General features: G+C 36.7%; 1 protein-coding gene across 3 annotated transcripts; it reads right to left on the bottom strand.

Annotated features, from left to right (window-relative positions):
• LOC129257524 (uncharacterized) lies at window positions 1-15,863 on the bottom strand. Of its 3 annotated transcripts, none has more exons than XM_064096729.1 (11): window positions 15,681-15,863; window positions 14,883-14,933; window positions 13,352-13,518; window positions 11,331-11,428; window positions 10,457-10,572; window positions 9,377-9,492; window positions 7,577-8,903; window positions 6,443-6,575; window positions 5,462-5,856; window positions 4,227-4,389; window positions 1-1,978 (listed from the first exon to the last, which is right to left on the bottom strand). In XM_064096729.1, the coding sequence occupies exons 1-10, from the start codon at window positions 15,721-15,723 to the stop codon at window positions 4,238-4,240; spliced, it is 2,598 nt and encodes an 865-aa protein (XP_063952799.1). In that variant the 5' UTR covers window positions 15,724-15,863; the 3' UTR covers window positions 1-1,978; window positions 4,227-4,237. The 3 variants fall into 3 exon arrangements, with proteins under 3 accessions (XP_063952799.1, XP_063952800.1, XP_063952801.1); XM_064096730.1 differs by lacking the exon at window positions 1-1,978 and adding an exon at window positions 3,563-3,708; XM_064096731.1 differs by lacking the exon at window positions 1-1,978 and having other exon boundaries at window positions 4,129-4,389; window positions 9,377-9,488; window positions 10,453-10,572; window positions 15,681-15,820.
• Between the last annotated feature and the right edge of the window lie 246 nt (window positions 15,864-16,109).

A 16,109-nucleotide genomic window follows, 5' to 3' on the forward strand; every position in this document is an offset into this window, starting at 1 on the left:
GAAATTTAATCACAATTTAATGAATATAAAATAAGAGATTATGAAATTTGAAATTTTTGCATAATTTAACATTTATAACAAAATGCACAAAAGTGGCAGTATGCAAGTGAGGGAGGTGATGTCACAGACGGAAAAAAAAAATTACGGGGGCTGGCAGCGATTTAGCTCCTGAAATGCTCAACAGAGCCCTGGAAACTAAAAAAAAAAGGAGCCCTGAAAAACCCCATTCACTGCAATATTAAAGCTCATCCAACATTGCAGATTTAGGCAGTAAGTTGTGAAAAGTAGCCCCCGAAAAAAAAAAATCACTGGTCGAAGAATCACACACCATTTTTGAGGGTACTTTATAATATGAAATAAAAAATATATACTTTTTACATTATTCAGCTTCTCATAGGTACAGCATGGTCTTTCAACATATAAAATTAACCCAAATCCACAAAGGCCATGTCCAAGATGAAGTTACTGTATTTTGCATAACGAAAACTTTCTGCAAGAAAAAGTGGATTTTTGGGGGGAAATTCTGTGTTCCTTCCATGGAATTTGTCTGTTTTCAGTATTTCGGAAGACTGGGGGATATACACAAAAACGGGGCCATATCTATCAAATTGCAACAATGTTTGAAGTCTTTTTTTTTTCATTAAGACTTTCAGGCGATTCTGTCAGCATGACACCCTGAAGAAATGAAAAACCAGAATAATAATAATAAAGACATTTGATCATGTACATACCAGCAATTATTTGATGATTTACACAGCTTAGATCCTGGTCTTTTTACACCATTTTCTAAGAAAGAATGTGACTGTAAATAATAATTGACAGTTTAAAGGCCTATTTGACAATGGGATATGGGATTACAATGTCATAACTACAATGGTTGGCAACTATGTCAATAGTTGAATCATATGACAGGGGTCCCCAGCTTTTCAAGAAAACAAATTTCCTGATTTTTCCCTTCAGGATGAAGTTAAAAAATTCCCAGTTTCACATGTTTTTTAAGTTTTTGCAATGAATTACATGTATTTTCAGTATAAAAACAATAATGTAAAACTAGTAAGTACTATTACACAGGCATGTAATGGCCTCCCTTCTCCTCATACAGCCACCCTTTCCTCACCTTATACAGAAAGAGGTCGATTCAAGGCAATCCTAGTACATATCATTATATTACAACACACTGTTAAAGACGCCACTTTCAACATTGGTTCACAATGGAATGTGCAAAGACATGAAGATAGATGTATGTCATACATGTCATAGAGAGTTCAATCAACATAACTGTAGTTTCAATAACAAAACATACTGAAGGGATTTGGAACCATGTATGAAGTTTGAAGGGAATAAAATGAGGACATCAGCACAATTCTGAATACAGACATATTGTTTCATTGTAGGCCTACATCATGATATCACAAGTCCATTTCAAATTTGAAAATGATGGCTGCTATGCTTCCTGGGATTTTAACCCCCGTCACACTAGAGGCGGAATGAGCCGGAATGCCGTCGGAATGAAAATTCTTGGTACATTCCTGGATATTCGAAGCGCATTCTAAAAATTCTGACTGCATTCTGAGTGCATTCCAGACATTCGGGTCCATTCTTGTGACCGGCCCGAATGTTTTGCTCATGTTCAAAACTTTCGAAGTGGAGAAATATCGAACGACATTCGAAGTGGATTCTGACTGCTCTCTGACTGCATTCTAAATATTCTTGCTGCATTCTAACAGCATTCTTAATATTCTTCCTGTGTTCCGACTGTATTCGAGCTGCATTCGACAGTCAATACACCCGGAATGTGCAAGAATCATTCGAGGCGGGATCAAGGATGTTCTAAGTATTCGAACGACATTTTTGCAAAAGTAGTGAAAATTTCAAATTCCTTCCCGAATGTGGCACGAATTTTGAAAGTTCTTCATTCCGGCTGGTTCTGCTCGATTCCTGCTGATTCCGTGTGATGGGGTATAAGTTGAATCAACCTCTGTTATGGAATAGCATCCATGTAAAAATACATTTACACACTCATAATCCTCAAACTTGAACAAGTTTATATAAATTGTTCTGGTACTGTCCTGCCTCAGCAAACACTGGCTGCCTGGTTACAGTGGCAAGGGTGAAGGTAATAGGGGAGAGTCGGGTGAGTTGGAACAACCAAAGAGGCTACACTAAAAAAAACACCATGGCCAGTCATTCAATGGATGTTGTTTTGATATGCAACAAAATACCGGTATAACTGACTACCATGCATTTGACTTTTGGGCTGATCAAAATTCCCTGATTTTCCCTTATTTGAGGCATTTTTCTCTTATTTGAGGTATTAAAAAAAAAAAAAAATTCCCTGATGTTTCCCTGACTGGAAAAAAATAAAATAATTTTCCCTGATGGGCTGGGAACCCTATAGGATCGTTTACACTTGAATGTATTTCCAAGGCTCCACACTAACTTATTTTCTTGATGGCCTGTTCAGGAACCCAAAATCATCGCAATTCATTTTGGTGGCCCAAAAAATAAAGAAACACAGGAAATTCAATAATTTGAATAAAACCCTTAAATGTTTGAGAAAAAAATGTTTTATTGCTCTCATAATGGAAACATAGGTATGGTAATATCTTCTGGTAATATCTTCTTTGTTTTACATATAGGATGGGGTAGCAATAATTTGGGCACATTTTAGATATTATCATAAAAGTGATATTCAAGCAAAAAGATTCATCTCAGTTTACATAAATTAACTAAAATTATGAACATTAGATGGAAGGCAAGATCCTAGAGTCAAAATCACTTGACAGAATTATAATTTGGTCAAAGGGTTTCGCTGGTATCCTAATCTAAAAATTCTATGCTGTTTGTAAGTGCGAACTTGGCTAGAAAAAAGTCATAAAAAGTGTGACCTTATTCACGCACGATAGCTTTGCACAGTTTAAGAAAAGAAGTCAAGCAGACAAAGGTAAGATAATTATATCAGATGCCGGTTAAGATGCCATATAATTACAAGTAGTTGGCATCACACTTTACTCACTTGTTTGAAGACATCTGCTTGCAAAATGGTGATTTCTCGATGCCTGCAGAGGATATTGTATTTTCTCAGAATGGACTCAAACGGTGACAAAATTTGCCAATGTTTTCCAAATATTTTCACAAAAATAGACCTTATCTAAGCTTTTTAAGATATTAATTAACTTTTCAAGTATGCAAACCTACACAAAATATGGTCACACATGAATTATAATCACATCTCCATAACTATGGCTTGAACATCAAGAATTTGAATGAAGCATACATGTAATACTGCCTTGAATACACATACTATGATTTGAGAGCACCATTGAGAAGCCCCCTATTCAATTTTAATTGTCCTTACTGTATATTTCATGTACATATTGTAAAGATGTCTTTCCCCCTTTTAATCAGATTTATATTTTGGTTATATTTTATAAGAAATATGTTCTTGTTTGTGATTTTTTTTTACTGATGATATTATTGGGGGTTTTTGTCTTTGAATTTGAATATGGAAAAAAAAATGAATGAATGATATATTCACATGAGACAGGAATAACTTCAATACCTTTGAATTTCTCCTGTTCTTCTTCCATCTTTGCACATGAATGAATGCCATTCCAATCAAACAGATCATCCCCATCACAGTGCACCCCCCTTCAGAAATATTCAACTCCTGTTCTCACTCTTCAATAATTTGAACGAGTAAGATTCCTATCAAATAAAAGTAATGATAATGTAACTTACAAAGCACCAAATCCAATTTGCAGAGTGCTCAATGCGCATATGGAATTAGGGAGAAAACAAGTATTGATGTCACCAGGAAATGGATAACCCTCAATCAAAGATGGATCAATTATTAACAGCCCTCCCTCTGATACATTCACTTCAGGAAGAAAAGACATCATCTAGAACCTTGCACTCCTCTTTTTCCTGTCTCAGCGCTCTGATGAGTGCTATCCAATCAACTGGATGATCCCCTGTCACAGCGCCCTAACCACCCCTTCCTGGAAGTGAGATGGCTCAAAACATCTCTTTCATGGTAACTTCCTTTCTAACAGCCCTACCTCTGAGATATTCCCTTGAGGAAGAATATATCTTCTAAAATGTTAGATTCCTCCTCTTTTCCTCTTTCAGCAATCTGATGAGTGACATCCAATCAAATGGATGATCCTCAACTATAACGCCCTTCCCCCAGAAGAATGGTCAAAATTCTATCATTACAGCCCTACCTCAGAGATATTCACTTGAGGAAGAAGATATCTTCTAGAACCTTGGACTCCTCCTCTTCTCCCATCTCAGCACTCTGATTGAGTAACATCCCAATCTCCCGAATGACCTGATGTGACCTTTGAACTAGGTGTGCGTGGAGGGCGTCGTCTTCTCTGGCAGCATCTGCAGGAGGGATCAAATTCTTCATAAAGTGTATTGGAAAAGAGATATCGACTGACAAAGTGCAACTACAGGTGACTCTGCCTCTTGTGACCATAGAAACCTGTTTGCATTATGTGAAACTCAACTTAGAAAATGTAAATAAGACATGTTTTTCATATTCTGGTCTGAAAGACTTATTGCTTTGATTTAAATGATTATTCGACTTATGGAAGGTTGATTTAGGCAGATTCTACTATATTCTAAGTTTCAAAGTAAAGGCCTGGTCCCACTGGCCAATGGACACAAAACGTATTCATAACGGATACAGCAGACAAGCAAAATTTTGGGGTGGCTCCATCCGTTTTCATCTGCTCCAGAATTTGGGCAAAATGGGCGAACAATGAAATCACCGTGGACGGATGCTCGATGGATATAGAGCGTATGAAACACATATGCAAAGAGTACACAACGGATACATAACATTTTCCAACGGATGGCAAGATTCTTTTCCGTTTTACATTCTCTCTGCGTCCGTAAGTGCAGTGGGACCAAGCCTTTAGCATACATGCCAAGAGCCAATCATAATGAAATCTAAGAAATAGTGAAAAATAGGAAGGGAGAGGCTGAATATTGGAAGACAGAGGCTGAAAATAGACACACAGTGGTTGCAGAGGCTCTCTCTTTCGTCAAAGATCAGGTCCCCATCTTACAAAGAGTTGCGCGATTGATCTGATCAACCACAACTATGGAAAGCCAGCAACGTCAAAATCTAATATACGTTTGTTCAAAATATTTTCTTACTATGATTAGTAGAAAAGTAAAAAAGACACAAACTCTCCTCAAACTCCTGAATGATTGAGGTAAAATTGTGTATGGTTTACTACTTGACTTACTAAGCATTTCACAGCAGTTAAGTAAACCACAATTTTAAATGGTAAATCCTTTATATGGGAAACAGAGAGTAAAGAGTAAGAAGAAAGGGAAGGAACTACATGTAGATAGAGGGTGGACAAAAAATACATGGATGCAGATAAGACACAGTAGGAAAAATGATGAAATGGTAAGTTTCATAATTCTTTGATTTGATATCTACCTGTATAGGAATGCAATGACCCTTTCTCCTGAGAAGAGTCCCTCAGGGCTTGACTTGGTGTGGGGTGTTTGTTTATATCCTGAACCTTTCCTCTTTGTAATTGGGGTTTGTATAGCTCCTCTCCCGCTCTATGTCTCACCCTCGCACTATCTTGACCGGCTGAATGTATTCTCCTCTCAGGTTGATCCTGAGAGTGCAGATGGGTCTGGTGCGGTGGTTGGATGATGCCTCTTCTCTTAAGGTTGGGGTTGGTGGTGGTGATGTTTGTCCCGGGTCTAGACTTCGATTCTGGTCTAATGTATGGTGGATTAGACCCATTCAATGAAAGACCAGTCAATCCCTCTTCATCCAAGAGAGTTGAAATATTTCCATACTGTTTGGGGGGCTCACTTGTCCTGATAATAAATGAGATGGAACCAATTTGAATATAAAAATAACACAAATCATCAAAATCAGGGAGAGATTTTCCTACCACTTGTCTCGTCTGCTGTGCAAACCCTTCACTCGAGTAAGGGGTCTGATTGTGCAGCCTAGTACACAATGATTTTAAAACAGTATTTTTTAATGAAATATGTGCCGGTCTTGTATCAAGACCTACTTGTTGATCAAAGGTTCAACCAGGGTCTGTGCCTGCAGACAACCACTTGTCACAATATACTTAGCAACTTGCCAATTTGAGATTCACATAGTCTTAGTGATCTCACTTAGAATCAACTTTTTCATTCCTGGTCCGATTCTTTCACACCATTCTGTTTTCTTATTTTTCTCCATTGATTCTCTTATAGATAAACATCTGAAAAGCTTTTGGCATACAAGCAACCAATGCACCCAGGATACACATGATGTTTGCCAACTCTACATGGAAACCCAAAATAGTCTACTTATGTAAAAATATACTCCCATTTTACCAATCAATCAAAGCAATGCTATATAGCAGTTTAAAGATCATGCTATCATTGATCAAGGAGAAACAGACTTTACCTTGAAGCAGAAGTATAACCCTTTTTCATTCCTGCCTCAGTATAATTTGTAGTGTGCTTAAGACCGGAGTTGTGACGAGACTGGTAGATAGGGGAGGTGGCAGTATCAACAGCTGCTGATTGGTGAAGGGCACCTTAAATGTAAAAGGGTATCATGTTAATATTTAACATTTGCATTAAAGCAATCAAACATTAATAGAATAATACTAGTAATATGTTGCAGTCAAATCAATACTAATGCACTGCTGAAATAGAAATCCATCATTGTCATAAATTTCATGACTGGAAATTTACACAATGTCCTTTGTAAACAAAGAGAGGAAGCACGCTGAATTGTCAAGACAATGATAAATGTATGAGTATACATCATACCTAGATATTATTTTGAACAGATATGTATTTTCGAAGTTGGCATTTCTGGCTTTCCATAGTTGTGGTTATTGGATCAATGGTAACTCTTTGTAAAACAGGGCCCTGGTGTGCCAACTGAAATAATGTAGTACCGGTACCTTGGATTATTCAAGGGTTGGTTTCATTAAGTTATGTTATCCCTTTGGTATCGTAATTAAACCTGAATGGTTTTATGCTCCGAGAAGGTGCATTGTCAGGGACGGTTCCTGAATCAAAGAACTGAAATGATACCATGATGGTTCCAGGACGGATTTTTTTTTAAAATATTTTTTTAAAGATAACACTGGTTTCATTATTGTAACTGTGACAATACTGTTTAAATTGGTATTCTATTGTACTGTATCTCATAATAAAATGTAAAAATCAATTGAATGCCTGCAAACATAGTAAACACTTATTTAAACTGTTTTTATTCAGCATTTCGGTAATTGTTAAATTACGAACAGAAAGAATATTTTCAAGTTTATACATGTACTTCTCTTGTTTCTCTGAAGTACATTGAGACATGTGATTTTGTCTACATGTTATTTTATAAATATTGCATCATCATCATCATAACCATCATCACCATAACCATCATCAACACCATTATCTTCATCTTTATCATCATCATCATCATCATCACCATCATCATCATCACCATCATTATCATTGTCATCAATATAATCATCACCACAACAACTACTACCAGTAAAGTCTAAAGAGACAAGATGAAAACAACTACCTTGTTTCCTTATCGGCTGCTGTGGATGTAGCGATACATAACCTTGAATGCTTCCTCCATTATCTGCTCCTTCTGTCTCTTTCCTCATCTGATACCAAGTCTCCGCATCTTCCACCTCATCCTCTTCATCGTAACCTTGGTAATAATTGTCCTCATAACCAGCAATGCCTTCTTCCTGGTTATGGCCAAACTGACTTCTCCTTTCAGTCAGGTTTTGTTGAGCCATCTCCCTAGGTTCGTCATAGTTTGTGGATAATGGTTGCTCCTCATCCCAAGAACCATGCTGTTGCCATGACGATGTAACATCCTCTCTTCCTTCTCCAGGAACCACCCTATGATATTGGTCTTCTGGGAAACCATTACCCACATCATTAAACCTTGATCTGCCTTCCCCACCTACCCCTGTGCGTTCCCTCTGCTTCCCCCAAGCACTGCCTCTGAGATACTTCCTCCTGACTTGCTCATACCCTGTGTCTTCCAACTGACTTAGTTCTTCCTTCTGCCTCTCTATCTCGAACCTCTTTTGATGGAGCAAGTGTTCCTGTTCTTGTAGTTTATGCTGCAGCCATTCCTGTTCCTGCTGAAGCTTCTCTTTCAATGACCCAAGTTGTCGCTGTCTTTGCTCTGGTGTCAGGCTGCGATAATCCTTTCTCTCCTCTCTCTTTTGGTGAGATATAGAGCCACTGTAGGTCTCACTGGCTCCTGGCCCTTGCTCATGGAGCTCATAGCTGTATGCAGGTTGTCCATCCACCTCTGGCAAGGATACCCAGGAGGTTCTTTCTGAGCTATTCCTTACTTCTCTTCTCTCTCGCCTTGGAGCATGCAATGTAGGAGTAATTGCAGAATCGTCTGTGACTTCGGTCATGGGCAAGAAAGTGTCTTGGCTCCTTGATATCTTTCTGTTGGATCCATGAACAGTTGACAGGTGATGAGAGTCACTCAAGCTTGGCTCTCCATGTCTCTGTGCTTGTAGGGATGGAAACCCATTTAAAGAATTTCCACTTTGGGCAGCTCTCATGTCTTCTGCACCAGATGAAGGAATCCTGGATCGGTGATGCTTCCGGTGTGTACTACTCAAAACTGGATTGAACTGCTTTTCAGAGATCACATGCTTGTTTGTGGAATAACTCCCATCAGGACCACCACTCCGTCTGTGTCCTGTAAGGTCGTCTTTGGGAAAACGGCTCTTCTCATCACTGGGATATACAGGCACAGACTGCAGCTCCACAAATTCCTGGTCTGCTTTTGATGGAGGATGATCAGATGTTGGAGATATTGTTCGGACACTCTCCTTCAAGGGAGACCAGCCATCTTTTGACTTGTGTCCCTGAATGATAAAGCAGAAAAGACACCAGATCATAAGAAATTAGGAAATGAAATTAAAGCCCCTGGTAGACATAAAGCAATAGTATTCATGACACAATACAAACTATTGAAAAATACACTGTACATTAAACAATGAGAATAGGGTCTTGAAGGTGAAAATAGAATTTTATGAATGCTTATGCAAGCTTTTAAAATATATATTGATATAATGATATTACAAAAATTATTTTGGGAGGGGGCAATCTCACTGAGCAAAATCAGGTGGATTGTGCTACAATACTGTAGAGCACTTATGAATTTTTGATAAGATGAATGTCAGACAAGTTAACAAGTATAATTTTAGTTATTAAGAATTTCATAACATAACAGAAATGACAGAATAAGGATGTCAAATCAATCTCTCTAGTTATCTAACAGTAAAATGTACATGAAATCACTTAAAAGGATAATAATTAACAAAATTAGGATTTGTACCTTTTGCGATGATGAACCATCATGAACTGGGTCTGAGGTATTCTTCTGTTCTTGAGAGACCTTAGATTGGTAGGATGACAGAAGCTTCTGACATTCTAGGTACTGCTGCTGAATATGTAAAACAGTGGGTCAAGGAATCATCCTACTAAGTATCAAAGTGAAAGCAGCATGGTGTAGTAGGTTTGACTCTTTTTTTTAATCAAAGCTCAAGGGTTCAAATCCTACATCAGGCATTCTCTTCCTTCAGGAAGAATTTCATCTCACCGGCGACTGACTGTAATACTCCCAAGGGAGCGGAGGATTTGCACACACTGTGTGTGGGAATGACTGATTGAATCCGATGACCGGGGTAATAATGTATCTGTAAAGCGCTTAGACATGTTCTGATGTATTAAGCGCTATATAAAAATGTTTTTATGGGTTTACCCCTAATATAACAAAATTTGTATAGAAAACTCACATGAGTCTGCTGTTGGCTGAAGTGCAATGACTGCAAGGCCTATTACATAGAGCAACTATTCAGAATTTAACATTCTACAGGGAGAAGTGCTCATTTGAGCCAATTCATTTATAAAAGATTTAAATGTGAAAAACTGGGATCTAACTAGCAGCATCTCAAAAATAATGTTCAGTGACGGGAGGATACAGGAAGGATAAGAAAGATAGCAGGAAGGGACACAATGGCCCAAAATCTGAAGTCCACTTTAAAAAAGGCCATTCTCCAACCCTGTGCTAAAATTATGGGAAGTTGAAATTGGTAAAATTTTGTTAACACTGCATCTTTCTTTTGTTCCCTCTTCTCTTTCATTATGCTACAATTGCAAAGAAAACTGATTCAGTTTAACATTATTCACAGATGAATTATTCAGTTATAAATGACCCGAGTAAGAGATGAGCTGAAAAGTTGAACCTGTTCTGTTAAAGATTTGTGTCACGATTGGCTAACCATAGTTAAACCACAACTTTAAACAAGAGTTTAAAATCAAACACGAGTTCAGGATATGGGCAATAGGATGATAATGGTGGCTGATGTGCTGAAGAAATAAAAATTCATAACCAGTTTTTTTGTTAAAAGGATATTTTCTCGTTCACATAAGATAGCTTGTATCTGAGCTTGCAAATTCCTGGTCTTCATCTCGTTTTCTTTCCTCTCCACTTCCAGCTGTTCTTTGGCAACTTCCTTCTCCTCCCCGATCCTGAAAGAATCGATGATAAATGACAAACTGAAACATCAAACAACTACCCATCTAAACCTCCTATATGTAAAATGCTGGTTGAAACTTATCTCAAACTTTGAGGCCCAGTCACATCATTCCATGTAAGCCTTGCGTGTGACTTGCGGGCTATTATTTTTGCTACCCACAGGTCGGCCCCATTGACAGTATTTTGCCCGCAACTCACACGCAGAAGTCTGATTTGCACGCAGAAAAGTTTTGAACATTTTTGCGGGTGAGTTGTGGGCAACTCACCTGCAAGGCTTGCACGGAACAATGTGACAGAGCCTTCACATTCAAAACCTTGTAAACAAGATTTTAAGTGGTGCAGGAGTATATCTTTTTAATTCTTTGTTTACTTTTTTTTGCTAATCTAATAACAAGAGTGGGTTCAGATTCACAATTGAATTTCTGACATGCACTGTATTTCTTGTTGTTACCATAACAATTAAAGATTAATCAGGGGAAATCTGCCCAAGTAAAGTTATAAACCAGACAATTAATGTTTCAGAAGTGAAAAATGCACTATATCTGCGCTTCTTCTTACAATACAATGTTGAGTTGAGCAACAGTTGAAGAGGCGTACATTTCTATCAATAGCTAAACGGATAAGAATGCATGTGTTTTCTAGCATTTATCTTCTAAACGTGTACATACAATCATTGGTCCTGCTTTATTTCTTTCTTTAAAAAAATGGCTAATACTCCCAAAATCATTTATCAACAACATATTAAACTTACTTTGCAAGTTCTTTGATAAGATTTGCAATCCTCTTCTTATCCTCTGGTTTTAGATCCTTCAGGGAAGGTTGTTCTTTTGTGGTACTCTGCTTGTTAACCTGTCAAACAAGATTTAAGACTATGATTGAAATATGAACAAATGTCCAAAACCAAGTTTCTAATTCATTGTGTTTGGCTATTTCAATAAAACAAGTGAAACACCTCTGGCAGTCTCGCCTGCATTATGCAATTTATTATAGCAGGAGTGCTGCCTTTGAAAACAGCTAATTAATAATTATTCACAGAAGAAAACACTAATGTGATAATAAAATATTATGTCCATTGACCCAAAAAGACCTTTGACCATGATCATGTGACCTAAGACATGTGCAAAACATTCATACTTGATTACCCTTGATTACCCTTATGTCAATGTTTCATGAGCTAGATCCATAAACTTTCTAAGTTATGATGCCAATTCAACACATACTCCCAACACGGCCAGAGTTCATTGACCTTTAAATGACCTTTGATCATGGCCATGTTCCTGAAACACGCACATGGTATTCAGGGATATATTGCTGCTCTTATGTCCAAGTTTCATAAACTAGATCCATAAACTTTTAAAGTTACATGTATGATGACCATTCCACAAACACCCCAAACATTACCAAAGTTTGTTGATTCTAAATGACTTTTGACCTTGGTCATGTGACCTAAAACTCGCACAGGATATTCAGGGATACGGTACATAGTTGCTCTTATGTCCACGTTTTATGAACTAGATCCACAAACTTTTGAAGTTATGATGACAATTCCTCAAATAACCCCAACATGGCCATAGTTTGTTGACCATAAGTGACCTTTGACCTTAATCATGTGACCTGAAACTCAGGCAGAATCTTCAGTGATACACTATTACCCTTATGTCTTAGTTTCATGAACTAGGTCCATATACTTTCTAAGTTATGATGACATTTCAAAAACTTAACCTTGGTTAAGATTTCGATATTGAGTCCCTCAACATGGTCTAAGTTCATTGACCCTAAATGACCTTGGTCATGTGACCTGAAACTCAGGCAGGGTGTTCAGTAGTACCTGATTACTCTTATGTCTAAGTTTCATGAACTAGGTCCATATACTTTCCAAGTTATGATATTTGATTAAAAAAACTAAACCTTGGTTAAGATTTCAATGTTGACGACGCCGCCGCCGTCGCCATCAGAAAAGCGGCGCCTATTGTCTCGCTCTGCTGTGCAGGCGAGACAAAAATTGATAACATCAATAAAATTACATAATAATACATGATATTGATATTAGTAACATACAACATCACAATATTGCTTACAGATATTTATACACCATGGCATTATAAAATATATTTTTTGCCAAACAAGAAATACACTGAAATATGCACATATGTAAAAAAATATATAATTATGCAACATACATGTAATATTATACATTATATCACTTATCTTTTCAATTGGTGCATATCATTATGAAATATTAAGAAGAAGATTCAACAAATATTCTATTTTTTATTAAAAAAAAAGGTTCTAGCTGCATTATCAAGATTACAGGTCCTTTGTAAAACTTTGAAATCATTGAGTGCAAGCTTTTAAAAATCACAGAAATCTAGTTTTCAAATGATTTTGTTATGCATTCTCTATTTCAGTGGTATATTAGTGTGAAAAGATTTGCATCAGTGCCTAGCAGAATATTAGATGTGCTCTTGTCTAATCAAATAACCAAACTTCACTTTTTTTCAAAAACTATGATAGAATTCAATCGGGACAAAGTAGTATCACTCTAAACGATTAAATAAACTCTATAAAATGGTACATGAACTCAATTATTATTTTGTGTAACATGAACACTATTTCTTGCTAAAAAAGTAAAGCTGAAGAATAAAAAAAAATTAATCCTAGTCATTATTTGATTCAGTTAACAAATTCATTCAGCAATATTTTCATTATTACAAGCTACAAAAAATGTTTGCAATTGTCAAATCATGAATGCTTTGAATGTTTAAATCATACCTTTGATAGATTTTCACTTTTTAGGCTTGACTTTATCACAGAGCTAGTGACCACTCCTTTCTTTTTCTGACTATGATACATGCTGGTTTTCTGCTTGTTGGTCAAGGATGAAAAGTTTGCTTCAGAAGAATCATTCCTCTTCCTACTAGCTGCTGTATCAGTGACACCTTAATAAGAATAAACAATGAATACTTAATTAAAATCAGTTTATTATAATTATCATTATCATTTGTTTGGCGTCACCTGTGCCTGGAAGATGAAAAGCAAAATGAATCACTATGACCCACAGGTGTCTCTTCCCCTACTCATATGTTGAAGTTTTTTTCCACTTCATATACGGTAGTCAAAACTAAAATTCTGTCCCCAAAATAGAAATAATTGAAAAATAGCAGTATCATTTATGATTCTTATTGCTTAAGGGCATAGACTTTATAAAGAAATGCTAGTGGAAGAAATATTTTTTTAGTACTTTGCATTAAAAGTTCTCAAATTATTCTTTTAATTTAAATATACCCAAGTCTGACTTAGTCAAACCTGATAGGAGTAAATCTAATTAATATCAACAAAAAGTACATGTACCGGTATGTAGACTGATCAGACAAAACCTAAAAAAAAAGAGAGGGGTCACTTCAAAGTACCTCTGACTAGGCAAAGTAAAAGTTTCCTTTATGTTTTCTCACAGTTTACTTTAAACGTTGAATGTATGATGGGGTGACCATAATTTGCGCACATTTTAAAAATAATCATGAAGTTGATTTTCAATCAATGATTTCTCACAGCTCACACAAAATTAATCAAAACCATTAATACCAAACGGAAGGCAAGATCCTAAAGTCCAATTCGCTTGACGGAATTATAAAGTATAGGTCAAGGGTTTCGCTGGTATCACGATCTCAAAATTCCATGGCGATCGACTAGTGCGCGCTCGGCTGAAAAAGTGTGATCTTAATTTGCGCACGATTGTTTTGCAAGGATTTAGAAAAGAAATCAAGCAGACAAAGGTAAGATAATTATATCAGATCGAGGTTAAAATGCCATGAATTCGGTTGGTACCACATTTTACTTATTTATTTGGAGAGCTCTGCTTGCAAATTGGCGATTTCTTGATGCTTGTCGAGAAGATCAAATTTTCTCGGAGCGGACGCAATAGGTGACAAAATTTGCCGATGTTTTGCCAATATTTTCACAAATAGAGACCTTACCTTCAAGAAAATTACCTTACCAAGTAATTTGAAGTCGCTCTTTCTGTTGGTGATATCAGTTTTTCAAGATATTAATTAGAAATTGAGATATTCAACCATGCGCAAAATTAGGTAACGCGCGAATTAAGGTCACACCACCATACAATCGAACAAAAAATATAATTCTTGATTCCTGTTTGTTTATTCATTTGATTAATATTAACAATGTTTAATACAAAAATAAACTTTCAAAAACAGACTGTAGGCTAACTTTTGATTTATTCTTATTTGCATTTAACTGAAACAGAAGTACCGGTAATTAAATGCTGATTAATTTTGTTGAAACTTACCAGGCACATGCGAATTTCTCTGCGCCATGTCTGTTAAGTCAGCATCACTTTCTAATAATATAAGGAAGGCCAGGAGGAGGAAGGAAAGGGTCGGTAAAGATAAAATAAGAGGAAGAAAAATAAAAACATTGAGATTAAAGAGAATGTACTTTAAAAAAAAAGGAAAAGAATATTCAATAAATTCATAATGAATTAAACATAGATCTTTAAGTTTAAGTATAAAACCTATGAAAACATTAATAAAGACAAAAGACATATTGTCAAGAATATGGCTCAAACTTTTTCTTCTTTTCCTCATCCTCCTCTTCTTTCCTCATTTTTCTTCTCCTCCTCCTTTCAACCTTCTTCTTTTCCTGTTTCCTTTTCTTTTCCTCCTCCTCTTTCACCACCCTCTCCTTGTCCTACCTCCTTCCAACCTGCCTCCTTCTCTTCCCATTTCTTTTTTGATATCCTCTTCTCTCCTTTCCTCACCTTCTCTTTTTATCCTCCTTCTACTTCTTTTCATCCTTCTTCTTCTACTACTCCTCCTACTTCTTCTTCTTTTCATCGATCCTTCTTCTACTACTCCTCCTTCCCTTTTTCTGCTTCGTTCTCCTCCTTATTATTCTTCTTCCTTGGAGTAGAAGTTAACAAATATAGTAGTCCCACATATTGATTTTTCAGTGAGTAAAACTAAAACAACAGTCAAAACAACAGTCACGATAATAGTCTATCATATTTCACAAACTGTACGAATACCATTGTGAAAATTAATACATAACATGACTTTGATCAATGGCATAACATGTCAAAACTTACCATCTCTAGACCAAAATACGCATGAATACTCTCTGTTTTCCATTTGCACTTTCGTTCGCGACGCCGGTCGGGCCGGCTGCTTGCGATCGAATGCTGCGAATATTCGAATTTGAAAGGGACGTTCTTTATATATATAGGCGCGCGCCGCGGCGAGACGAGCTAGCTAGCTAGGGCCGCGCCGGGGGCCGAACGTTATGCTCATTATATTCCTGTCCCAGAAATTGGGGGGGGGGGGGGGGGGCAGGGAGTAATATTGGTAGAAAACCCGTCCCGATCCCTGGTTTTGTTTTTATTTACATTTTAATTACATTATCAAATTAGATATTACCGGGATATTAAATATGAATACATCATTATAATTATAAACAAATAATCATGAATTTGAACGATTTGGCAGTAATAATTTAAGGACAAGTCCACCTCCAAAAA

Source organism: Lytechinus pictus, chromosome 3, assembly GCF_037042905.1.
Source record: "Lytechinus pictus isolate F3 Inbred chromosome 3, Lp3.0, whole genome shotgun sequence".
Taxonomy (NCBI): Eukaryota; Metazoa; Echinodermata; class Echinoidea; order Temnopleuroida; family Toxopneustidae; genus Lytechinus; species Lytechinus pictus.